The sequence below is a fragment of the Mustela lutreola genome, chromosome 3, assembly GCF_030435805.1.
Source record: "Mustela lutreola isolate mMusLut2 chromosome 3, mMusLut2.pri, whole genome shotgun sequence".
In the NCBI taxonomy this organism is placed as follows: Eukaryota; Metazoa; Chordata; class Mammalia; order Carnivora; family Mustelidae; genus Mustela; species Mustela lutreola.
The window spans coordinates 173,087,796-173,115,670 of NC_081292.1; the positions used below are offsets into that span (position 1 = coordinate 173,087,796).

A 27,875-nucleotide genomic window follows, 5' to 3' on the forward strand; every position below is an offset into this window, starting at 1 on the left:
CACACTTAGCACAGAGTCTGCTTGTCCCTCTCCATCTTCTCCTCCCCCTGCTTTCTCTCTCTCTCTCTCAATAAATAAATAAAATCTTCTTAAAAATTCATAATCTCAGTCTAAACTCTTGAGTCAAGTGCCGCTTGGGTGGCTCAGTGGGTTAAGTCTCTGTCTTTGGCTCAGGTCCTGCAGGAGCTGCAGGTCCTGGGATCGAGCCCAGCATCAGGTTTTCTGCTCAGCAGAGAGCCTGCTTCCCCCTTCCTCTGCCTGCCTCTTTGCCTACTTGTGATCTCTCTCTGTGTCAAATAAATAAATAAAATCTTAAAAAAAAAAACCTTGAGTTGACTCAGTGCACAACATTTTGGATTCCCTATAACTGGGGTTGAATGCACCTGCTATGCTAACCTCTTCAGAAAAAGAAAAAAAAAAAAAAAAGAAAGAAAAGAAAAAAAAAATAATGGAACTTGATATTAAGTAAAATATATTTATTTGTTTGTTTATAAATTTTCACACTTGCTCTTAAGAAGGTGGTCTTATAACACTAACCATATAAATTATCAGAAGATATCAGCATTTTGCTTTTACTATTACAATGGGAAATGAGAGCAAAGTAGAAACACTTCTGACTTAAAAGATAGGAGAGGACAAGGTTATAAAGTGCTGTGGCATTTCGCTGTGAAATGGTATGTCAGGCACAGAGCAGTGTAATTCGTCCACATGAAAGCTGTCCGTGGGGGCAGAGAGACAACACCATAGCTATCTATTTCCAGCTGATGGGATTGCCACGTGGGATCTAACATGGAAAATGAGTGGGAAGAGGGGCAAAGTGTTTCAAGGGCTGAGAGTACCAGGCCCCTGCAGGATTTTAGGTTGGTGGTATTCATTGGTTAGTTGGGTTTTTTGCTTGTTTTGACCAAAAAATATAATTGGGTTATAAGACATCCAAATTACTAGGGCTAATAATCACGGGAATAATCTAATAACCTGTGTTATTTTAACTGTTACCAGCAATAGCCAACGTATCAGTAACTCATTTTTCATTGTTATTTACCATTAGCATCTATTGTTATGTTATATTTTCCATAGGTAGTAAGTGTTTTCAAACGGCCTTGTCTGTGCTCCTGCTGATTCATGCTGACTCTAGAACGCCGTGCCTGCCCATAAGCTTTCAGTCTCAGTTGATTAAACACAACATACGAAATGCTTCAGCCGCTGACATATTTGCATCAATGTTGCGAAGGAGCTGGGGCTATTTATGCAGTCGTGTTGCCCACCAACTGCGCATACACACAGTCCCGGCGCACACGTGGTGTCTAGCCATGTTCCCGCCCTGAGTGAAGTCGGGGACTTCGGGGAGAAACAAGGCTGCAGGACCTGTGCAGGAGCGCGTGCTTCCAGCCTGCCAGCCTCTCCCCTGCATCACCCCGGCGGAGGCCCTCCTGGGAGGCGAGGGCAGCCCGGCTCTCTCACCAGTCAAACCTTCGCTCTGTGCTTGGACTAAATCCAGAACAAGGCTGACAGGCTCCTCAGCTACCAGGAAGCAGACTGCGCTCACTTTCACAGATGTCGCTGGAAATCTATGAGTGAGTTTTAAGGGGGTGAGTTTTAAGGGATGAGGGGTTAAAACCTGGTTGGGTCCGAACACAGGGTCAGCAAAAAGGAAAAAAAGAACCCAGCACTAAAGTCGTGGCCCCGAGCCATTCAGGAGGACTTGAGTGGGGAAATCAGCACCTGTGGATGCTCAGGGCATCACAGAAAATTCCCCTGCTTGGGATGCAGGGGGTCATGTATTATTTCTTCCAGGCACTGAAGTGCAAATTGCAGGAAAGTAGAAATGGTAACTGTTCATAAAGTGATGGGAGGTTGACAGCTACTTTTTCTGTAGCATAAGAGGAGTCATCAGATAAATCGCTGCTTTGAGTGTGATGGGAGAGGGGGTTGGGGTGGGGGAATTCTTCATCCTCTAGAAAGCACAGGAAGAAAACAATTTGCAAATTACCCATCTCAGGGATATAGAGTTTCCTCCTCTCAAATGGTACTGTTTTTACCCCCTCTTCCAGGTTAACAGATCACAAAGGGTACTTGGGTTTTCACTCAGTTACTCACAGCTTGTGATCTTAAAAATCCCCAGGGTAGAAGGCGTAGCTGTTCACATTCCTAGAGGGAGGACCAGATCCCAGGCTGTCCACAAGCAGGGACAAAGCCTGGCACCCAGGGGCCACATGACAGGGCCCTGAGTTCAAATGGAGGAGAAGAGAGCTGGGGAGGCAGCTGTGCCCCCCGGACTCCTGCGGCCCCTGCCCCGCCCCGTTGCCCATGGGGACGCCGGGCCACCTCTATCAGGCAGAAATCCTTCCAAATGCCTCAGAAAAACAGATATGTAGTAAAAACCTGCGAGTAATCATTTATTGTTTGTTTCTGTGCAGCAGAAGCCTCTTTTCTTACAGGTGTCTCGGCTTTCTGTCCCACAGCCCTTTGTGGGGGCCACGAATTGGACCCTCCTAGAGGGGGACTGTGGTTCAGGCAAGGCCCTGCCTCGTCAGGTTGGGTGGCCTGTGTTTGCAAACCCAGGAGGCTTTCCCTATGGCTCCTTGAAGCTGTAAATTCAAATCCGAGTTCTTAGTCGAAGGAAACAGAAGAGATTTGGACACAAAAGGGAACTACCGCGAGGCCTCGACCCCCACCCCCGCTGCAGGTAAGAAAATGTGTCCCTAAAATTGACTGTCTCTCTGGCTTCCTTGTCTGTGTTTCCTCTTGCGAAGCTGTCGCTGGAGCTGCAGCTTATTGGTGAAGAACATCTGTCTCCAGCCCACGTCCTCGGCCAGGGCGCGCATGTCCGGGGTGATGATGTCGCAGGTGGACTTCACTATCTTCTCCCACAGTTTGTCCGATGTGCATAGCTGTGGGCGGGAAGAGCCAGAGGTTATGTCAGACGCAGGTTAAGGACAACTCACTCACTCACAGAATCCCTCCAATTCCTGTCGTCTGTGAGATACTGGAGGAGATGTGACATGGGCACGAAGGCGCACCAGACACGGTTCCCATCTCCTTCCTCTCCTCTTGGAGGAAAGGCAAGTGCACGAATGCCTGAAGGACGAAGCGATATTTGATTCATGGAATAAACCAAGTCATGATCTCATTTAAGAGTAAAACTGTGGGCGCCTGGGTGGCTCAGTGGGTTAAACCTCTGCCTTCAGCTCAGGTCATGAACTCAGGATCCTGGGAACGAGTCCTGCATCGGGCTCTCTGTTCAGCAGGGAGCCTGCTTCCTCCTCTCTCTCTCTCTCTCTCTGCCTGCCTCTCTGCCTACTTGTGATCTCTGTCAAATAAATAAATAAAAATCTTAAAAAAAAAAAAAAGAATAAAAATGCAAGATAGCTATAAATAGTACATATAAGATATTGCCTTTTTTTATTTAATTATTTATTTGTCAGAGAGAGAGAGAGCACAAGTAGGGGGAGCAGTAGGCAGAGGGAGAAGCAGGCTCCCCACTGAGCAAGGAGCTGGATGTGGGACTCCATCCCAGGACCCTGAGATCATGACCTGAGCTGAAGGCAGATGCTTAACCAACTGAATCATCCAGGTGCCCCATTTACAACATTATACAGTTAATTTATATATACAACATTATATTGTTCATTTCCAACAAACCACCTAGGCTGTCAGAGGCTGACAACGGTGTAACCGACCTTCCTCCCAGGGCTGCAGTACCTTCTCAGGCAGGAGCATTGTTAACTCCTGCTGGGCTTGCCTCCATTTTATTTTATGACTACTATTTTTTTTTTTTTTTTAAAGTAGGCTCCACATGGGACTTGAACTCTCAACCCTGAAATCAGGAAAGCTGAAACCAAGAGCAGGTCGCTGAACTGACTGCGCTAGCCAGGCGCCCCCTGATTTCCCTTTTCATCAGTTCCATTCAGCGGTTCCATTTCTGGAAAATCCAGAAGTGGAAAGCTCTAGGCATGGTGGGCGAGCAATGAAAAGCCCAGGGTACCTTTAACCAATACAATAGTGTCAGAGCACATTGGCCTGGGCACTTCCCTTCTGCTCGATCCCCTCTCAGACATGGCCCAGCTGTCCGAACCTCCACAAAGACGTCTCTTACAAGGAGGCAAAGAAAAGCAGGAAGCCGGTGGGCCCTTCAAAGATTGATAACGGATGGCACATACACTAAGAGCAAGAAATTTTGTGTTCATGGCCACATTTATTTATTTATGTATGCCAATTTATTTCATAAATTATTTACTACTAATCCGAAGCAATCTCGTATGGGATACAGTGAAAGAAAGGAAGGCATTCAGTCAACTTACACACAATGTTGCAGGAGAACCATGGCGGGCAAGGAAGGCAGATCCGTATCTAGAATGGGGCCAGGATCCGGGAAGGACAAACTGCTGCTTCCTCCGTGATGAAGTCTGGGTGTTACTGACCCATCCTTGCCAGGGGCCATTTTGTTCCTGAACCCAGCAAACAGGAGGGTGCCTGGGGAAACGCACTGCCTTTCACAGAGCAGAGCATTTGACCCACCGAATTACTGAAAACCTTCTCTGCATTAGTGCCTTTTGCTGAGCAGTCCCATGGGACACAGATATCTTTATCCTCCGGCTTATGCTGAGAAGTCCATCCAAATACCCCTTCCCTAGGAATCACCACAAATATCCAAATCTGGTTCTCTTCAAGACGTTGACCGTCTAGCCAGAACAGTAGCGTTTAACCAGGAGAAATCCAAGAGTTGTTTTTCAAAAAACAGAAACTTTCCTAAAAACAAATTCTGGTCTTGACTCTAAGGCCCTGGGGTACTAGCTGTCCTTTCCCTCTGGAGGCGTGCCCAGGTGTCAGCAAGGACCCAGACAGGCCCCCCGCCATGGAGGCTGCAGACCCTTGAAGCATCATTGACTCTGCGGGTTTGTGAGAGGCACAGGGCACACGGCTGCTTACAACACGATCCAGACCAGCAGCTGGGCCCCACTTAACGACTGGCGGCTTTCAGCTATGTGGAAAAGCACACTCAAATTGCATACGTACCTTGAAAACTTAAAAAACGTCCACAAGGAGCTGTGGCTGCTTTCTTATGGTAGCAAGTAACTCTAAGGCACGGGTCTTAGGTTTAATTTATTGAGATGGCAGGCCTCTCCATTTTTGCACAGCTCATCTCTACCCTGTTGGCGTGCGCATATGTTGCCAGAGCATCTGTGGTATAGGCTACCTCCTGCTTATCGGGATGACATCGTCAATGTCATCAACATCATCATCAGCCCATAGGACAGCGCCAGGATCAACAGCTCTGTGGTCTAAGACCACAGCCAGAGAACTAACAGGATCCAGATGCAAAATGAAGAAGGTGTACTGTCCTGCCCATCAGGGGAAAGCAAGTCCACTCTGGTGTGCTTCCTGGAAAGTCCAGGAAGACAGGAGGATGGCGTGCGACAGGGTGGTGGCCAGGGAGGAGGTGAGAGATGGCTGGACTGTAGATCTGTTTTGAAGGTGGAGCTCATAGACTTATGAATGAATTAGATGAGAGGTGAGAACAAAGAGAAGAATTAACAATGAGCTGTTTGGCTTGAGCAGCTGGGTGGATGGTATTGCCAGTGACTGAGAAAATAAAACTGTGGGAGAAGCAGAATTGGTCTGTAGGTATGTGGCAGGGGGCAGGGGTTGGGGGAGATGTCAGAGGTCTGGTTTTGGCATGTCTATACTCCTTCTAGGTGGAAGTGCTGAGCATGCAATTAGACTTAAAAGTAAGGAGTTCAGGGGTGCCTGGGTAGCTCAATGGTTAAGCATCTGCCTTTGGCTCAGGTCATGATCTCAGGGTCCTGGGATCAAGCCCTGCTTTGGGCTCCCTGCTCAGGTAGGAGCACAGGTGGGGAGCCTGCTTCTCCCTCCCCCACTCCCCCTGCTTATGTTCCCTCTCTCGCTGTCTCTCTCTATATATCAAATAATTTAATTTAATTTTAAAAAGTCAGAAGTTCAAGGAGACAACCTGGCCTGGAAACACATGTTTGGAAATTATCAGTGTGTAAATACTATTTAAAGCCCTCGGGGCGCCTGGGTGGCTCAGTGGGTTAAGCCTCTGCTTTAGGCTCAGGTCATGATCTCAGGGTCCTGGGGTTGATCCCTGCATCGGGCTCTCTGCTCAGCAGGGAGCCTGCTTCCCCTCTCTCTCTCTCTGCCTGCCTCTCTCCCTGCTTGTGATCTCTCTCTCTCTCTGTCAAATAAATAAATCTTTAAAAAATAATAATAATACAGCCCTGGGATTAGATGCTATCACATAGGTGTGACTGTAGAGAGAGAAAATGCCCAGGGAAGAGCTGGGCATTTCATTCCAACATGAAAGCAGTCAGAAAAGCAGTTTCCAACAAGGGAGTCTGAGAATAAGGAAGAAAGCCCGAACAGCAATCCAGTGTCTCAAGGCTGCTGAAAAGACAGGAATTTACAACTGACTGGTGTTTTTGTAATATCGTGGGCAAATGGTAACCTTGACAAGAGGTTCCCATGGCAGAGTGGGGACTGAATGCCTGGCTAGAGTGGGTCCAGGAAGGGACAGGAGAAGACAAAGTGGATATAGCAATTATGGTCACTCTTTTTTTTTTTTTTAAGATTTTATTTATTTATTTGTCAGAGAGAAAGAGAGAGAGAGCGAGCACTTGGAAGACAGAGTGGCAGGCAGAGGCAGATGGAGAAGCAGGCTCCCACTGAGCAAGGAGCCTGATGTGGGACTCGACCCCAGGACGCTGGGATCATGACCTGAGCCGAAGGCAGTGGCTTAACCAACTGAGCCACCCAGGCGTCCCTATGGTCACTCTTTTGAGGGAATTTTGCTTGGAGAGCAGAATAGGGAATCAGGTCAAGGCATTTTTTTTTTTTTAATGTGCTGATGGAAATGACCCAGTAGTGAGGGTAGGACTAGTGACAGCGACAGCTGCATGCGCAAAGTGGCTGAGCAGAGGAGCTGAAACGCACAGGTGGAAATGTGGCCTTGGGTAATAAGGAGGAGAACTTCTCACCTGGGACAGGAAGTTTACAGAGTTGATGGACAGAGGGATGAGGGGAAGGGACAGCAGGGCAATTCTCTGGTGACTCCTTCCAATTCCTCCATGAAATAAGAGGCCACAATATCAACTAAGAGTGAGGAAGCAGGGGACTTCAGGAGAGAGAAGAGGGTGTAACAGAGACATCTTGGAGGGTAAAGCAGAGTAAGAAACTCAGTTTCTAAGACAAAAGGTATTTTATGTATAATGTCGTCTTTGGTTCTGAGTCGGTTTTTAATGCCAGACAAGTTCAAAAAATATGGTCCCAAGAAACACGGAAAAAGAGAAGTGAAAGAATGAAGGCCTCTTGTTTCTAATGCTGAAGATGGGGAAGCAGGGCCCTGTGTTCAAGACAGCACACTGTTACGATCCTGCCTGCGGGTAGATGCATCTTGATGTGTGTGCGGCTCCGTTCTGGACAGCCGGTTTGTACAGCGCAAGACGGCAGCATCTCCAGTCCCATATGGTCCCCTGAGCAACCGGCTCTGGCCAGCTGGACATGAGGAAAGCAGTAGCCTTTACCATCTAACCTGTGGGCTCAGACTAGTATGAATAGTGCAACATCGAAGGGTTGATGCCCCAAACACTGGGTCATGGGGAAGCCCAGCTGCCTCCCTTATCTCTGGGAGGAAGGCCTGAACAATTACCAGGCAGCCTCCTCCCCCAACACACACACACACACACAGCGGACCTGCTGTCAGCTCCGGCCCTGGACACAGCCCTGCTCTGCCTGTTACTACCGCCATTTCTACCTGTCCCTCACAAGACGCACCCCGCCCTGAGTATTAGGATTGGAACCCACCCCAGCATTCAAGAGCGATCTAAAGGGGAACAGTGGATGCCCCTGATTTCTGTCCTCCTATTATGGGCCACCATTTCAGCCCACCTGGCTTGTAGGGGACACTTACTCCTCTCCCCACCCGTAGCCCCAGGCAACCAAGCATTCTCACTAGCACTACCCAGAGCCTGGCCTTGGCTCTGTCCTGCCTTGCTCTCCTGCATTCTAACTTCCTTCTAGGGAGGGGGAGACACGTCAATGTCCCATCTATTTCAGGATACCATTACATTCCATTTTAAGCAGAAATCAGCCAGGACTTTTTACTTTTATACTTTTCTATATTTTTATGCTACTCTAAAAGTACTCTAATAAGGGAAAAGAAGGAATTACAAATAGAAATGAATAGTAAAAGAAGGCATAAGAACTTAAGATCCTTTCTGCATAAATATCAAAGCATAAAGTATTACACATTCACATAAAGGTTACCGGGACACAGCAACACTGAATCTTCTGATATTGACAGCCCCCCAAGCATTCTGATATTGGTTAAATCACTGTTATCTTAGCCCGTCTTCAACAGTCCTTCAAGGTCTAATTTCTCTATTCAGATCACAACATATTCTAAATATAAGCAACAAAGGGAAACTCTTAGAAAATGTCTTAATATTTAAAAATTAATGGATCTTCCGATCCTCCTATAAAAGATTTGAACTCTTAACACCAAGGTAGCTGACTACCCCTTTACCAGCACGATACATCTCAGGATATCAGTGTGCCTCATATAATGAAGAATTATTGAAAAGAACTATGAGATTTGGAGGGAAAGAAAAGAATTCTCAAAAGGGAGCTTACAGTTTGTTTTATAAAGTGGTCTACATAATGCCCCCATTTAAGATGTCCAAACCCTGGGGCTCTTTGCTTGGTAGATGCCAGGCTGAGAAACACGAGGGATGCGTCCCGGCTATGGTTCCTTGGACTGTGAGCCAAGGCACAGCTAATCGTGGATTTAGCTCCCCCTGGTGGTGGTGCATGAACCTAACATACATGATGCTATCTAAAAGTTGAAGGGGATCCGAGGGCTTATCTAGATAAGACCCCTCCTTTTACAAATGGAGGAATTAAGGGTCTGTAAGAATAAGGGTGGGGCGCCTGGGTGGCTCAGTAGGGTGGGCGTCCGCCTTCGGCTCAGGTCATGATCTCGGGGTCCAAGGATCAAGCCCCGCATCGGGCTCCCTGCTGAGGAGTCTGTTTCTCCCTCTCCCTCTTCGTCTGTGTTCTCTCTCCCTCAAATAAATAAATAATCTTTAAAAAAAAAAAAAAAAAAAAGTGCTGTCCAAGACTCCTGGTGGGGAGTGGCTGACCAGGGAACAGAACCCAGCTATCTGTCTTCATCCGATTTAAACACCTCCCCATACCTGTACACAGCGAAGCTAGGAAAACACCCCACCACCTCCACCCCCAAACTTCCAACCTTTCTCACAGTCTCGTGAAACCTTTTATCTGTACCATTTTAATATCAAATTCTTGGACTGGATTCAGAATTGGGTTGCTGTAAACACAAGCAAACACACAGATGCTGGCTCCGACTCAGACCCGCCCACCGACCAGGGTGTGGGCTTCCCATCTCTATTTTCACCTGCTCCCCAGGTGCTTCGTCTACTTGGCCAGACATGGGAACCACAGTCATAGGGATTCTGCAGCTGTCCCTGAGTCATGACCAAGATGAGTATATTTACATGCCAATCACCGTCATCGCCCTGCCGTGTCTGGGCTTTACCCTTTCATCTAACTTCTGAGTTCTTTTGGGTCTACTCTGCTGTAGTTTGCTGGAAAGGGATAGGATCAAGGCCTGGTGCTTCCTGGGCCAAAACAGGTTCCCTCCTGGCAGATTACCTGGCAGGACTTTGGGTCAATCACAGAGCTGGCCCTCGGCTGCCTTTCTCGTATCCCATGACACGAGATTCACCTTTCGAGGGTGTGCTCATCTTAACAAAGCTCCCAGAGGATTCCTCTTTGTTGTTCACCCTGAGAAATACAACCACCCAACATCCAGGCTTTCAGGAACTCATCTATGGAGACTCCACTGCTGGGTAAACATAGAATGAGAGCAAGAGCAGAGAGTGGGAGTTAAGAGAGGTGGGTCGGAAGCAGGACATTCCTAGGGAAGGGAACAGTATAAGCAAATGCCAAAAGCCCAAAAGAGCCTTCCCAGTGCATGAGATATGGCGAGGAGAAAAGCCAGCAGAGAATCCTGGAAACAAAGATGGGTCAGGGAGTAGAAGGCCTAAACAGGCCCTTTACGCGTGACAACGAAGGGGTTACTGTGAACGAGGCTGGGGACATTTAGTTATATTTCTGAGGCATGGCAGAGGAGGAAAAGAAGATGAGGAGGTTGAGAGTAGACTAGAGGCTTTGGGAAATTAGGACGTCATAAGACCAGTGACATTTTTGGAAATCCAATAAAACAAAAATTAAGAACCAAAATAAGATGGCTAACTTTTTAAATTTTTTCCAAGTTTGGATAATTTGTTAAAATGATCTGGTTTTACGGCCATTATTTCATAAAAGAAGGGGCATTTTGGGACACCTGGGAGGCTCAGTCAGGTCACGATCCTGGAGTCCCAAACTGAGTCCTGCATTGGGCTCCCTGTTCAGCAGGGAGTCTGCTTCTCCCTTTCCCTTAGCCTCTCCCCTGGCTTGGGCTCTCTCGTTCTCTAACTTGCTCACTCCTTCTCAAATAAATAAAATCTTAAAAAAAGAAGAAGAAGAAGAAGAAGGAACATTTTAACTCTTCCCAAAATAGGAAGGCCTAACCTCCAATAAAGGATGGTCATTTAGACTAGTTCATTTGGTAAAGCATGAAACCCTCAGTCACAGGGTCGTGAGTTCAAGCCCCACACTGAATATGGAGCCTACTATTTAAAAAAAAAAAAAAAAGAAAGATGATGATGATCATCATTTAAATGGAATAAACTTGGTTTGATAACAAACCCTTCATATCTCATTTACTTACTGTTTTCATTTCATCATGAATTATAAAATTCCACTCCCATTGATGATGCTAGTTTCCTGAGGGTGAACTACCCTGTAAACTTGTTTTGTTTTGTTCTGTTTTGTTTTCCCAAGGAGAAAAGGAAAGAGATTGGCTGCAAATTGAGTCTAGAGTTTTTGAATTCTTAAGGATGAGGCTGATTTGAAAAAATTTCCGAGAGGAAAAAACAAATGAAAGAAAGATTTAAAAATAGGAACTAAGGGGCTTGCTTCCCTGCCTCTCCGCCTGCCTCTCTGCCTACTTGTGATCTCTGTCTGTCAAATAAATAAATAAAATCTTTTAAAAAATAAAAAATAAATTAAAAAAATAAAAATAGGAACTAAATGCAATATAGTATGCCAGACTGGTTCCTGAAACAGCAAAAGGACATTAGTGGAAAAACTGATGAAATATGAATAAAGTCTGTGGCTTAGTTAATAGTATTTTCTCAGTATTAATTGCTGAGTTTTGATAAATATCCCTGGTTATATAAGATGTCAGTGTTAGGGAAAGCTGTGAAGGGTATATGCAAACTGTGTGTATTATCTTTGCAACACTTACAAATCTAAAATTTTTTGTAGGAGCGCCTGGGTGGCTCAGTCATTACACGCCTGCCTTTAGCTCAGGTCATGATCCCAGAGTCCTGGGATCAAGCCCTGTCTTGGGCTCCCTGCTCAGTGAGGAATCTGCTTCTCCCTCTGCCTCTGCCATCCCTCCTCCCCTGCCCCTCATGCTTGTTCTCTCTCTCTTTCTCTCAAATAAATAAATAAAATCTCTTTAAAAAAAAATAAAACTATTTGGGGCGCCTGGGTGTTTCAGTGGGTTAAGCCGCTGCCTTCGGCTCAGGTCATGATCTCAGGGTTCTGGAATCGAGTCCCGCATCGGGCCCCCTGCTCAGCAGGGAGCCTGCTTCCTCCTCTCTCTCTCTCTCTGCCTGCCTGTCTGCCTACATGTGATCTCTCTGTGTCAAATAAATAAATAAAATCTTTAAAAAATAATAATAAATAAATAAATAAATAAAACTATTTGTAAACAAAAAGGTTTTTAAGGCCACCTAGGTGGCTCTGATTCTTAATCTCAGCTCAGGTCTTGATCTCAGGGTCGTGAGCTCAAGCCTCGCATTGGGCTCTGCACTGGGTATGGAGCCTACTTTAAAAAAAAAAAAAAAAAGCTTTTTAAAAATAACAACAACCCAAAAGAGAAAGGAGATAAGTGGCAGACTAAAGTCCCTTGACTCAGACCTTGGAGCCAGGTGGCAGGCAGCAATGGCCTCTCCGAGGAGAGGAGCACCTCCCTCCCAAAGGTCGGAGGAAAAGGGTTAGAACTTGGACACAAATAATTTGCTAATAAATTTGCCTGCAGAAATTTGAAATGGAAATTTTTTTCTTTTCATTTCATTCTAAATGGAAATTTTTTTCAAGGAGGCAAATAGCAAGACAAAACAAAGTAATTGATAAATGTAGGTGAAAACTAAGTAAACGGTATACAGATAAAATACAGACTGAAGACAGAAATGAGAAGTAACGATTACATGGAGAGAAAAAGGCACAGCAGCCCTGGACCATTCTCCATCTTCAAAAAATTCTGCTCTGCAAGGATACCGAGAGCTGAAATCAGCAACCCAGAAAAGGCTTCCTTTAGAACAGCAGGTAAATTACGGAGGATATTTCCAAGACAGCACTGAAATAATGGCAGGACGCTAAGAGGGAGCCATCGAGAGCGGAAGGGAGCAACACCTTGGGGAGAAAACAGTTGCTCTGCGTCAGGAATAAATTACACAAGACACCGCGGTTGCTGCCACTCTCTGACAAATCCTTCCATTTCATTTTGGGAACAAGCGCAGGCCCTGGCAGAAGTTTTCAATAGATCCTGACTAGTATATTCTTGTATTTAAAATACTTTTTTCATTGAAAGTAGGAATAATCAGCTTCTTATCAGCAGCAAATCTTTAATACATATTTTAATGGAAAAAAATATATAGTGATTAATTATAATACTCCCTTCTGGCTCTCCATTTTTAGGGGGAAAACCAAGTAAAAACATAAGCTTTTATCCTCAAAGAGGATACATGAAATAATATAGGTTATATTATTTAAAATGTATATATATCAAGAAATATGACGGCATGATTGTGAAAAAAAGTGTTGCTCTTTTAGGTAATAAGATTATGAATTAGGGGCACCTGGCTGGCTCAATCAGTAGAGCACGTGACTCCTGATCTCAGGGTCCTGAATTCAAGCCCCACATTGGGTCTGGAGCCTACCTAAAAATAAATAAATAAATAAATAAATAAATATAAATAAAATAAAAATGGGTGAATACAGTCTTAAAGATTTTTTTAAGCATTTTATTTTATTTTTTACTTTTTTTTTTTTTTTTAAAGATTCTATTTACTTATTTGACAGAGAGAGAGGGAACACAAGCAGGGAGTGTTGAAGAGGGAGAAGCAGGCTTCCAGGCAAGCAGGGAGCCCAATGTGGGGCTCGATCCCAGGACCCTGGCATCATGACCTGAGCCGAAGGCAGACGCTTAACCAACTGAACCACCCAGGAGCCCCAATATTTATTTATTTTTAGAGAGAGATGGATCTGATGCATGTGAGGGGAGCGGGAGAGTGAGAAAGAGAAAAGCAAGCAGACTTTTGCTGAAAGTGGAGCCCTGTGCAGGACTCAATATCATGACCCTGAGATCACAACCTGAGCTAAAACCAAGAGTTAGATGCTTAACTGACTGTGCCACCCAGGCACCCCATGAATAAATGTCTTAAAAAAAAAAAAAAAAGATTATGATTTAATTCATCTTGGGAAATGTTGCATGCTCTTTTATAAATGGTCATTGCCCCAGTATATTACAACTAAATACCAAGTTAGGTTTCTTCTGTTTCAAACAAAGTCCAACTCTAATTAATTTAAGCCAAAAAAGGATTTCATGGAAGAACGATATGTGCATTTAGGAATAACTAAAGGGGCAGGAACGAAGGCATCTTCCAGGATCCAGGGAGAGGGACCAACAGTGGTTGCCTCAAGGCCCTGTCATTGGGTGAAATCCGACCAAGTGCATCTTCTGATCTCATCATTCTGCTGAGGATTCAGAATGGTGTGAGAGAGTCTATTTCGTCAGCCTGGGCCATGGAGGAGGACAAGGCACTATGATGAGCAATTTCCCCCAAACCATCAACATTGTGAATAGGTAATTCTGCAAAGGGCTGTTAATGGAGGAAATGGAGACAGATAGAAGACTCACTACTCCATGCCTTCTTTCATGTGGCCATGCCTCCGCCTGCACTGTTGCCTGGACTTGGAATGCCCCTCGACCTGAAATGCCTCTAGTCTTCCAGACCACCTCGTGAGCTCTTATTTTACCTTGAAAATCCAGAAAAAAATAACTCCTTCTGTGAAGCCTGGCAGAGGAAATCACTTTGCACTCTTTGTGTACCTCATACATACATCCTTTGTTGAACTGCTCACATTATACTGTAATAATCTGTATCTGTTAGGGCCTCTCCTGTTAGACTATAAGTTTCTTGAGGGCAGGAATAATGTCTTTTCATGTCTGCTACCTCTGTGCATAAAACAGTGCTCATAATCAAGTAAGTATTCAATGGATGTTTGCTGAAATGAATGCAAACAATAAACTATGAGGAAGGAAGGAAGGAAATAAGAGAGGGAGGGAGGGAGGAAGATGAACTTTGAGGAAGCACAAGAAAAAACCCGCATAGATACAAAATCAGTATCTGTTACCTGCGCAAATCTGCGTGACGTTTGAGAAAGCCTGGCAATATCTTCAAGATCCAGATAAGAAATGATATTCAGGAGCAGATTGTCTGAGAGCCGTTCAAGGAAGTCAAATTTACCTTCACATAAATTGAAGACATAGTCTAATATTCTTGCACCAAATATTAAGGCAATTTGGACTGTAATTCAAAGAAACCAACAAACCAACAAAGTTACCATGTGCAGACAGGTAAAAACTATGATCTTTATCAGTAAGTTGTGCTAGAAGGCATTGTTCCCCAGGGAGTAATGTTGGATTATTCCCACCTTCACCAAGCTGTCTCTGGTGACATGCATTTGTGAGACATTTGTTTTCAAGCACTGTCCCTGCCATGAGATTGGAACCTCTGAGGGACACTCACTGTTTTAACCCAGTGATGAACCACATCCCCTTGACTTCATCAACACCAAATTCCAGTCCAGGCAACTGACTCCCGGCTCTATCCTCACTGTCACACTGTATGGGCAAAGATGCTGGTCCATGTGGGTTTTCTACGACCCTCCTTCTCCCCACATTGGTCTGAAACATATTAATATCTCTTAATTTTAGCTGATTTTTGTTCCCTTGTTGTTATACATTGTTTCTCCACCAAACTTTCTTTTTCCCTCTTTCCTTCTTTCATCCCTACCTTCACATAATGGAAAAAATATATAGAGAAGCGATGAGGAAAATAAGTGGCTAGTTCATGAAAACGGAGTTAACTTTTGCCTGATATTTTCTATACTTTTCAGTTATTTCCCAATTGGAAAACAGTTCCAAAGAATCAACCAATTATAATGGTCTATGTTAAATATGTTCAATGCAAGAAAGTTCGTTTGTTTCTTTGTTTCTTTTTTTAACTCAGTTCCCTTAAAAACAACAATTAATTTATTAATTCCCATTAATAAATGGGAAACCATGTTTGGAAGGATACATATTCAAATTTTAATAGTGGTTAAATCTGGGTGGTGACTTTCATTTTCTTTCTTTCTTTTTTTTTTTTTTTGTTCATCTGTATTTTCTCATCTTTCTACAATAAATCTGTGTAACCAGTGTAATTTTTTTAGATCCAAGAAGGAAGGAAGGGGGAAAGGAAGGAAGAAAAGAAGGGGGGGAGGGAAAAAAGGAAGAGAGAAAGGGAGGGAGGGAGAGAGGGATGAAGGAAGGAAGGGAAGCCCTGTACCTCCTCATATGAGGGAGGAAGACAGGGTGATGATGGAGTAAGCATGTGGATTCCAGTGATCCCAAAGCTGGGAACTTTCTTGGTTTCTTTTTTTTTTTTTTTTTTTTTAAGATTTTATTTATTTATTTGACAGAGAGAGATTACATGTAGGCAGAGAGGCAGGCAGAGAGAGGAGGAAGCAGGCTCCCCGCTGAGCAGAGAGCCCGATGCGGGACTCGATCCCAGGACCCTGAGATCATGACCCGAGCCGAAGGCAGCGGCTTAACCCACTGAGCCACTCAGGCGCCCCTTTCTTGGTTTCTTGAAGCTCCTTTTTTCCCTTCTGACTCTGAAAGCATCACTAAAACTAGCCTTTCTAGAGACCTGTTCTTAGAAAAGAGAGCTCCCTATTCTACATGAACTAACTTGCTCCTTCCTGCAATACCCAAGATTTGGGAACCACCTTCCTTCCTCGGCCAGGAGCGTTCCGTCCGGAGCAAGTAGAATGGTGCTGTCAGGAACCCTGACTGGGCTCTGGGCAGAAGTCAGCAGAACTGTGATTCAGCTGGTTGATGGGTCTCTGATTTCGGGATGGATGTGGGGTGAGGGCCATGTTTATGTCAAAGCTCTAATTGTGCAACTCAGGAGAGCCAGGTATATAAGATTTCTCTCCAAAACTGGTTAGTCCAGCATTCCAAAGGCATTAAGGGTTTTAGTGGCTTCTGAATTCCAAGTGCTTCCAATTCGAAGCACTTCTGAAGTCCAAGGGCTTTCCAGAGGAAAAAAGAACCCTGTCAAAACTTCAACTCTAAAGGATAGGTATCATGGAGAACTCCCAGCCCACCAGCAGAATAAGAAGAAAAGGCAATACTTAGTTAATGGAGGGAGAAAAAAGCCCTAGCATAAAAACATCCCTTAATATAACTGGAGATGTTTGTTCATTTTTAAATGCCAGTAAAACATGTTCAATGCATCTTTAGATGTATTTTATGAAGCCTCTACCAGTAAAGTCCTTAAAATGTAAAAATTATAAAAGGATGTATACACCTAGGGATGTAATGTGACGGTTTCAAAGTGTATGGGTGTTGGGGTATCTAGAAAAGTATTTTTTGTTTACTTGTATTTTTTTATGTGGCCAACAGTTACTTCTTTTGAAATAAGAAACAAAAAAGTTAAAACAAAATCCATTTTGAAAAGTAAAATCACTACCTTCCTGTTGGACTGTGTGTTCATCAACCTCCAAGATGGCTCCACAGAATCTCTTCTCCTGGATTTATTTCTCTGTGTTTCCATCCCACACTGAGTTAGGGCTGATCTATGAAACCACTAAGATACCGTCTAAATGACATTCCAAGTCTTTATCATAAAAGACAGTGGGGATTCTGCCTTGCTGCTGCCTCTTGGATCACTCCCCCCGGGAGAAGCCAATACCATATGCTAACAGGGCTCAGCAGCCCTCTGGAGAGTTCCATGGGCTAAGAAATTGAAACTTCCTTCCTGGCTACAAATGCCACTTTTTCGTCAGCCACGTATGTGAGTCATCATGGAATCAGAGCCTCCAGAAGACTGAGGCTCCATGCAACACCACACGAGACCCAAAGACTGAGCGAAGCTGCTCCCAAATTCCAGACCCACAGAAACCGTTTGAACTAATAAACATTTATTATGGTTTTAAGCCATTAAGTTTCTGGGCAGTTTGTTACACAACAGGAGACAATAAGGATTTGGGTACTTCCAAGTGTTGTGGTGCTATAATGGATGTGGGAGTATCTTTGAAATTGGAATGCGTATGGAAAATTTGAATGAGTTTGAGGAGGGTGTTAAGTGCAAGGCTGAAGAGCTTTCAACAAATAGTATAATAAATAACTAAATGGCTGGTTAGTAGAAGCTTGGTAGACTCTGAGGAGGTTTTACGGGCAAGGGTTTAAAGGAAAGTGAAGAAAATATGATTAAAAACTGGAAGGTGGGAGACCCTTGTCATGTAGTGGCAGAAACATTATTGCCTACTGAGATATGTGAAGTAAGAAATAGACTTAAGGGGAGGTGATTCAGCTACGTAGAATTCCAAGTGTTGAACATGCTATCTGACTTCTTCTTGCTGCTTAAAGTGAAATGTGAAAGCAAAGAGAGAAGCTAAAGGAGGTTTCTTAAAAAGCTGCCAGGGATCTGCTGGTTTTGAATTTTCTCTGCCTCCTCAGATGGCAAACAATGCTAAAATCAAGAAATGGTTCCAAGGCAAAGATCAAATCCCGAACAAGCTCAGGAAAACCTGGTATGAAGATGAAGCTGAGTGCATGGCTGGAAAATGCTTTGTTAAGAACCATTCAGTTGGGGCGCCTGGGTGGCTCAGTGGGTTAAAGCCTCTGCCTTCGGCTCAGGTCACGATCCCAGGGTCCTGGAATCGAGCCCCGCATTGGGCTCTCTGCTCAGCAGGGAGCCTGCTTCCTCCTCTCTCTGCCTCTCTGCCTACTTGTGATCTCTGTCTGTCAAATAAATAAATAAAATCTTAAAAAAAAAAAAAAAAAAAAGAACCATTCAGTCAAATGTTAGTGCTTCCAAGAAGCTGAAGGGTATTGCCACTCGGGAGTCAAGAGCAGAAAACCAAGGCAGAGAAGGGCTTGTTTCAAAAAGGTGTGCAGGTGTGGTTTTGCTTAATGGAGTGAACCCAAAAAAAGTCAAAGACAACTATTACGTTTTTAAGAGAATTCTATGGGTAGGAACACTGCTTGTCAGCTTGAACTGAAAGGGTCAGAGGCAGTGCAAAAGGAAAAAGACTCCAGACACTCAAACTCCTACAGGCAGGAAGTAGGCTGAGAAAACTAAACCCACAAAGATGGGTTACCTTTTGTGGACAAGGAGGATGACTCAGGATGGATCCAAGGGTCCACGAGGTAAAACCAAGAGCCATGAAGAATTAGTAGAGCTCTTGAATTCTCATCAAGAACTGATAACCTCACTGAACTCTACCTCTGAAACTAATAATACACTGTATGTTAATTAATTATGTTAATTAAGTTGTCTCATGCCTGTCCCACCATTACATGTCAGGTGAAGAGGGACAGAAAACTTGTCTAATTTACAGGCTTCATATCTATAGGAGCTATCCCTGAGGAACTGCACTTAAGGCCTTGTACCTGAGGTACCCATCCACCTATGGACTTGATCTATGTGATGAGATTTTGAACAACTAAAGATACACCACAAGAAGAAAGAAATTTACATAGGGAACGCCTGGGTGACTCAGTCAGTTAAGCGTCTGCCTTTGTCTCAGGTCATGATTCCAGGGTCAGAGGACTGAGTCCCTCATCGGGCTCTCCACTTGGCAGGGAGCCTGCTTCTCCCTTTCTCTTTGCCTCTCCCCCTGCTTGTGCTCTCTCTCCCTCTCTCTGGCAAATAAATAAATAAAATCTTTAGAAAAAAAGAAATAAAAGAAAAGAAACTTACATAAAAGGAAGGAATAGAATTTCAGAAGCAATGATGAAGACAGAAATGGCAGTAAACGTGGGCAAATCTGTATTCATCATGTTTGAAATAACAAACTGCCAGAGTTGTCAAACGAGGCAAATCAAAATGCCATTTCACAATTAAAATTTAAGGTAAAGGTTGAGAATGTAAATATTCTAAGGTTCTTGATATTCCAGAGGCAGATAGAAATACCACACAAAGGAAGGAAGGGAGGGATAGAGAAAGGAAAGAAGAGAAAGAGAAGGGAAGGAAAAGATATATAAGAAGAGCTTCCAAATAGTTGCTCTATAATCAGCTGGAGATTGGTTCACAGTGGAAGGAAACAGAAAACTCATTTTCTTTAAGATTTTTTAATATTTTTAAGATTATTTGTCAGAGAGAGGGAGAGAGAGCGAGCACAGGCAGACAGAATGGCAGGCAGAGGCAGAGGGAGAAGCAGGCTCCCTGCTGAGCAAGGAGCCCGATGTGGGACTCGATCCCAGGATGCTGGGATCATGACCTGAGCCGAAGGCAGCTGCTTAACCAACTGAGCCACCCAGGCGTCCCCAGAAAACTCATTTTAAGGTGACTTAACAAGTAGGGGTTTGTTGTTTCCTCAGTTAGTGTGTGGAGATGGGCAGTAAAGTCTGGTGCAGGAGCTCCGTTATGTCATTAATGTCTCCGGGTTCTTTTATCTTTCTGTTCCACATTCTTAGGATGTGGCTGTCACCCTCAGCGTCACTCTAAGATGGTCTCTGTCCCCTAGACATCATAATTATGCCAGTTAAAAAAACTCTCAGATATGGGTCCCTGGGTGGCTCAGTGGGTTGGGCCACTGCCTTCAGCTCGGGTCATGATCTCAGGGTCCTGGGATCGAGTCCCGCGTCGGGTTCTCTGCTCGGCAGGGGTCCTGCTTCCTCCTCTCTCTCTCTGCCTGCCTCTCTGCCTACTTGTGATCTCTCTCTGTCAAGTAAATAAATAAAATCTTTAAAAAAAAAAACTCTCAGATAAATAACACTTGCATACACACACACACACACACACACACTTCTGGCTATCCTATTTATACGAGACATACTTAAAAATAATAATATGGAGAAGCAAAACTAATAGGATGGGATAACATAGACCAATTCAAACCAAAAGAAAGCTGATACCGTTATATTACCAGACAAAACATATGTTACAGTAAAATTCTCGATTGGAGATAAGGAGGAACCACCAAGGAGTAAATTCACCTGGATGATTTAGTACTTCTAAACTGGCATACCCCTGTGGCCCCTGGATGGCGCAGTTGGCTAAGCCTCTGACTCTTTGTTCCTGCTCAGGTCCTGATCTCAGGGTTGGAAGATCAAGCCCCACATCAGTCTCCAAGAGCAGCAGAGCATCCAGGAGTTCTGTTAAAGTTTCCCCCCTCACTTTGCCCCTTCCTGTGCATGCTCTTCTCTAAAATAAACAAGTAAATATTTAAAAATAAATAAATAAACTAGTATATCCCAAACAAAATACAGAGCAAACACCGATAGAATTATGAAGAAAAAAATTATAACCCTCCACTACAGTGGGAGATTTTATAACCCTCGTATTGATACTTGATACATCACACAGAAGTGAAGTTATAGAATATTTGAGTAACACTATTTAAAAGTTATTCAGTGGACATTGCTGTAGAAAGACAAAGATCAAATATTAGTGAGCTATGCATCTAAATTTGAAAAAAATGGTTACCTCCCTCAATTAGAAGAAAATAGAAAGATAAGAGCAAAGATTAATAAAATAGAAAAGAAACAGTGGAGGTAATCAGAGAAACAGAAGGGTTGATTTTTTAAAAAGATTAATAAAATAGATAAACTTCCAAGAATAAATAAAAAGAAAAGGACAAAAGCATAACTCAGTCCTATTAGGAATATATATATATATATATATATATATATATATATATATATATATAACTAACTTCTGCAGGGACTTAGAAAAATTGTTACACTGGGGCACCTGGGTGGCTCAGTCGGTTAAGCATCTGCCTTCAGCTCAGGTCATGCCCCTCATCAGGCTCCCTACTAGGCAGGGAATGTGCTTCTCCCTCTGCCTCTCACTTGTGTTCTCTCTCTCTCAAATAAATGAAATCTTGAAAAAAAATTGTTACACTAACTAACTTAAAATTAGTCCTATTGGACAATCCTTCAGAAATATATAATTTATCAGTTCTGACTCAAGAAGAAAAAGAAAACCTGAGAGACTATAACCAGTAAATAAATTGAATCCACTGATCAGATTAAAAAAGGCAAACCTCAAGTAAAGCTTCAGATCCTCACTGCTTTATAAGTGAAACTTACAAGCTCTCAGAGAACAGACAATCCATATTTTACTAATTTGTTCCAAAGAATAGAAACAGAAGGAAACTTCCCAATTAAATTATGAGGCTACTTAAACTAGCAACAATGGTAGGTAAAAACAAAGTTGCATGTGAAAAATCACTTAGGAATATATGTGGCACAAATTCTAAATACGTTAGGAAATTGAATCTATCAACCCATCAAAAGCATAGATAAATTGTGACCAGTATAGTTAGTCCTGGGATAATCCAAGAATGGAATAACTTCGGAAGACTATTGAATATAGTTTGCCATATTAACAAATGGGGGAAAAATGATTACCTCAAAAACCGGGGAAAATTATTTCATATAATTTTAACACCTATTTATGAATAAAAACTCTTAGAAAATTAATAATAAAAGGGAGCTTTTTTAACTTGATTACCTGATATAGGCTAGTTACCAGAAACTTAGTAATAGTAGCAATAATAATAACAATAACTAGCATGTGACTCTGGGGCTCAGGGTCATGAGTGTAGAGCTTACTTATATAATAATTAGGTGTAGAGCTTACTTATTGGGTGTAGAGCTTGCTTATATAATAATAATAATAATAACAGTAACATGAATTTGTACAGTATCCAATATTTGCCAGGTACAGCTCTAATACACACACACACACACACACAGTACATATATACCATCCATATAGTCATTTGGTCCTCACAATAACTCTATGAGAAGGGTACCATTATTACTCCCCTCTTAAAGAGAAAAAGATGAGAAATAGGGAAGTGGTTTGCCCAGAGTCATGCAGTGAGAAAGGTCACATGGTGAGAACAAGGACTGAACCAAGTGGTGTGCTCCACTGTGCTTCTCCTAACCATGATGTTGTATCTATGGTCTTTCATATCAGGCATGATGAGAATGCCCACTTTCATCACCGACTCTAGTCAGCATTGTTTTAGAGATCAAAAATAAGTAAGTAAAAGACATAAAAATACATTGGGGTTAGAAAGCAAGGACAAACTGTCCATATTGCAGGTGATCTAAATATCAACGTACGAAAGGCAACAAATTCTACTGAAAAATGATCAGCATCACTTCTCTATATACCAGCAACAATTAATTCAAAGTGATGCCTTAATACACATTTGTCTTTTGACCCAGTAATCTCACAAACATATATTGACTAAATATGAAATGACCCATGCACAAGGTTATTCATCTTGGCATTATTTGTATTGCCACAAAATTGGAAAGAACCCAAATTTCATCGCTGGGATTCTGGGGCACTCACACAAAGAAATACTATGCAGTTGTGGAAAAAATAAGGAGGAAAAGGAGTAGGGGGAGGAGTGGGAAGAAGAAGAGGAAGAGGAAGAAGAAGATCTTTAAAGGCATGAAGTGATCTCCAGGATATACTGGTGGAAAAGTAAGCTGTAAACAGTATGGATAGAATGCTACCATTTGTATAAGGGGTGAGGGACTATAAATATATATATATATTCATATATATGTTTATGTAATAAATAAATATTATATTTATATTATATATTTATATTTATATAACACATAAATATTAATTTTTATTATTATAAATATATTGTTATATAAACACACACACACATATATATATGAGTTTGTTTATATGGCAGAGAGAATCATTGTAAGGGTATGTAATAAATACAAGGGCTTAGCTTAGGGCAAGGCAAGGAAAAGGTGGGGCAGAGAGGAATGAAACGAAGCCTCTGAATGTATACTGTTCTACAATTTTGACTTTGGAAACACACAGGTTTTATATAATCCTAAAACTGCATTTTAAGGGACACCTGGGTGGCTCAGTCGGTTAAGCATCTGCCTTCAGTTCAGGTTATGATCCCAGAGTACTGGGATCAAGTCCCTCATCAGGCTCCTTATTCGGTGGGGAGCCTGCTTCTCCCTCTGCCTGCCACTCCCCCTGCTTGCGCCCTCTCTCTCTCTCTCTCTCTGACAAATAAATAAATAAAATCTTCAAAAAAAACTAATAATGAATAAACCCCCTAGCAAGGGGTCATGAAAAAATGGGAGAAAGCACAAATAAACATTATCAAGGAAGGAAAAAAAGAATAGCACTACAGACACAACAGCCATTGAAAGAAGAGGATATTATGAGCAAAGTACACCAACATATTTGATAATTTGTATAAAATGAAGTAAATGTGACAAATGTTAACAAATGTTAACATCTTTTGTTAGTGGTATTGGGTGTAATATTATCTTCTTTTTTGTAGGTTTAAGATATTTCTGAATTTTAAAGAAGGGCCATATGCACCCCAATGTTCAGAGCAGCAATGTCCTCAATCGCCAAACTGGAAAGAGCCAACATGCCCTTCAGCAGATGAATGGATAATGAGGATGTGGTCCATATGTACAATGGAATATGACTCAGCTATCAGAAAGGATGAATACCCAAATTTTGCATCAACATGAATGGTACTGGAGGAGATTATGCTGAGTGAAATAAGTAAAACAGAGACAATTATCTTATGGTTTCACTTATTTGTAGACCATAAGTAATAGCATGGAGGATATTAGGAGAAGGGAAAAATGAAGCAGGAGAATTTGGAGTGGCAGACAAACCATGAGAAACTATGGGCTCCAGAAACAAATGGAGGGTTTTAGAAGGGAGGGGTGTCAGGGGATGGATGAGTGTGCTAATGGGTATTAAGGAGGGAATGTATTGCATGGAGCACTGGGTGTTCTGCACAAACAATGAATCATGGAGCACTACATCAAAAACTAATGATGTACCGTATGGTGACTAACTTAACACAATAAAAAAAATTTTTAATAATTTAAATAAAAATGTAAGAAAATTTTTAAAAAGATATTTCTGAATTTTTAAAGCTTATTTATTTATTTAGACAGAGACAGTACAAGCAGGGGAAGCAGCAGGCAGAGGCAGAAGGAGGCTCCCTGCTGAGCAGGGAACCAAGTGTGGGGCTTGATCCCAGGACCCTGGAATCATGACCTGAGCCAAAGGCAGGCACTTAACCGACTGAGCCACCTAGGTGCCCCGAATTTTAAAGCTTTTAAAGAGCAAGGTATAGGATACAATGTACAAGATTCTTCATTTTGTGTTAATGTATTTTACCATTTCTGGAAGGATATATAAGAAAACTGTTAATGATGGTTGTCACAGAACCTGGGAACATGGGGCCAGAGAGAGACTTACTTCTATTCTAAAACCTCTTTTAAACTGATTTAACTTTTGTATTACTATGTGTGTGGGTTCCCTTTTTTTAATCTCAGAAAATTAGTTAATAAAAAAAGTGATAAAATACAAGAAGAGTGTTGCTGAGATCTGCCTTCCCTGCTCTATAGCCCAGAGCCAGGCTCCCACACTTCCTCCAAGTGCTTCTGCCTCCAACACTCTCCCACTGTACCTTCACCCACAGGCCCCCATCCACCATGGGCAAAAACTAGAAATCCAGGCTGAAGTCAAGGAGTAGCTGATTCTTGAGGACAGAAAGAAGGAGGGGGAGCAGGCTAAGAGGTGGTAGGTAGGCCCAAGAAAACAAAGTTCCAGGTCAAAGGCTGAGATATAGGCTAAGTGAAGAAGGGACCCAGAGAAAATGCATCATGGGTCCACGGCATGGGGCTGACACAGATTTTGGAATAAGGCAAAGCCAGTAATTTCCCACTCTCTTGTTTCTGTTGTACCAACATCCCCAGGACCTAGAACTCAAGCCAATATTCCAGGATTGTTAGTATTGATAGTATTATCAATTTTCTGTTATTGTCCCCCATTTCAAACACGCAGTCCTGGTTTTTTTTTTTTTCATAAATTATCTAAATGTCCAAGAAAATTTCAATTCTTTGCATCTAAACTATAACTCCCCGTTTCCTTTTACAAGCAGGAACAGAAATAAAAAAAACTTTGTCAGTCGGTTCAGAAGATACGGTTGTTGAAGTCATTTGGTTTTATCACAGGGATTTTTGTGGATTGGCCTAAATACTTAACCACCACTTATAACTCATTCAAAGATCAAAGCAATCAACTTTAGAGTAGACTTAAGTTGGAAAACAACTTATTTTTAGGTTGGATTCAACCTCAACTCAGGAGTCAGCACTTTCAACGGAGTTTACACAGGCACATTTTTGCTTTAAACTCAATTTTAACAATATTTCCAATAGCTAATTTTCTGGCAATTCCTACTTCTTTAACTTAAGGGGAAAAAAATCCATAGATGTTTCTTCAGATTTTTAAAGGTCTCAGAGGAAAAAAAAAAAATTAAACTTCATAGACAAGTGGACAAAGAATACAAACGGGCAAATTAGAGAAAGGATATAAATGGTAATTAAACATGACAGGATGCTCAACTTACTAGTTATCAGGAAAATGCTAATTAAATATGACACTATTTTCACCATCTGACTGGAAAAGATGAAAAAGAATAGTAATACCTAATTAGTGATGGCAAAGGTGCAAGAAAACCGTATCCTGTCGGATAGAGTATAATTAATACAGCAGTTTTTTGGAGCCCCGTCTGTGAGGACAGTGAAGTAATTGGCATTTTATGCAAATTTTGGATTACTCAAAGTTAAAGTAGGGTGACATCAAAATATTAATGAAGTCTCATTTTATGAATAAATGCTGAAATAATATAAGTTGCCCACTTTAAAATTCTTTCAAAACTAGCATAATTAGGGGCCCCTGGGTGGCTCAGTCAGCTAGATGTCTGCCTTCGGCTCAGGTCATGATCCCAGGGCCCTGGGATAAGGTCCCACATCGGGCTCCTTGCTCAGTGGGGAGCCTGCTTCTCCCTCTGCCTGCCTCTCCTCCTGCGAGTACTCTCTCTCTCTGACAAATAAATAAATAAAGTCTTAAGAAAAAAAAAAAAACCTAGCATAATTATAAAGCTCAAACAAATTAGAGATCATGGCATCCATCCCATGGCAGGCCTACTCAAACTAGCTAACAGAAATACCATTGCTGGTCAACTGAGCCTTGGGCTACAGATTCAGTAACAAAATAAAATACTCAAAATAAAATACTCTATCAAAATTTATAATGTATATTTTTTTGGTCCCAGTAATTCCATGATGAGGAATCTATGTTACTAATATTCTCACCTAAGTGTGCAAAGATAAATATACCCCAGAATGTGCCCAAAGGCTTCTGAAAATGCCCGTCAATGAAGAACTGTCTATTTCTACCAAGAAACACCACACAGCCTTGGAAATGGACAAGGTATTTCCTTATGCATGCTAACAGAAAAAAATTTCACAACATATAACAAGTGCAAAAATTAAAGAATTCAAGATTGTGTTTTTGTAAACAAACACACACAATCCCAAACAGAAAGAATTCAAATGCAAGAGAAACTATTTATAGCAGTTATCTCTGGGGAGTAGAGCTTGGAGGAAGAAAGAAGGAGTTTTCACTTTAAAAATTTTAAAAACTATAATAGCTAGTTATAGGTGTTAGGCAAATTCTTAGCCTTCATTCAGTTACTCCTCATAAGGACCCTATGAGCTAATGCTGTTATTATTCCCATTATCAACAGTTGAGGAAACTGATACCCAAAGAGATTACATTAGGGGTGTCTGGCTGGCTCCGATGCGGGAGCATGCTGCTCTTGATCTCAGGGTGGTGAGTTCAAGCCCCACTGGGTATAGAGATTACTTAAGGGTGCCTGGGTGGCTCGGTGGGTTAAGCCGCTGCCTTCGGCTCAGGTCATGATCTCAGAGTCCTGGAATCGAGTCCTGCATCGGACTCTCTCTTAGCGGGGAGCCTGCTTCCCTCTCTCTCTCTGCCTGCCTCTCTGTCTACTTGTGATCTCTCTCTCTGTCAAATAAATAAATAAAATCTTTAAAAAAGAAAAAAAACCAACAGACTAAATCATTTGCCCAAGGTCACACGGGTAGTGCATTTGAAGCCAAGATTTGAATGGAAATAATCTTTATTAAGCAACACTCGACTGCCTGCAAATCGTTTTCTGTGTACGTAAGTATGAATGGCTTTTTAAACAAATATATGAATTTTGTCTCTTAAAAAATGCAAATCTAGGGGCACCTGGGCGGCTCAGTCATTAAGCATCTGCCTTCAGCTCAGGTCATGATCACGGGGTCCTGGGATCGAGCCCCACATCAGGCTCCCTGCTCAGCAAGAAGCCTGCTTCTTCCTCTCCCTCTCCCCCTGCTTGTGTTCCCTCTCTCATTGTCTCTCTCTCCCTGTCAAATAAAAAAATAAAATCTTTAAAAAAAATGCAAATCTAGGGTGCCTGGCAAGAAGGGCGGAGTCAGAGAGGAGTCCGAGATGTGACCACGGAAGCAGTATTAGAACAAGAAGGACGGGACAGGCCATCATCACAGCCTTGGAGGATGG

At 42.5% G+C, this 27,875-nt stretch overlaps 1 protein-coding gene across 1 annotated transcript in view; it reads right to left on the reverse strand.

Annotated features, from left to right (window-relative positions):
• Positions 1-461: 461 nt before the first annotated feature.
• FBXO36 (F-box protein 36) overlaps positions 462-27,875 on the reverse strand; it is a 96,251-nt gene continuing 68,837 nt past the window's right edge. The window contains exons 3-4 of the mRNA XM_059167802.1: positions 14,569-14,741; positions 462-2,891 (exon numbers count right to left, since the gene is read on the reverse strand). Of these exons, the coding sequence (XP_059023785.1) occupies positions 2,703-2,891; positions 14,569-14,741 (362 nt within the window). The 3' untranslated portion in view covers positions 462-2,702. The remainder of the gene's footprint in view (positions 2,892-14,568; positions 14,742-27,875) is intronic.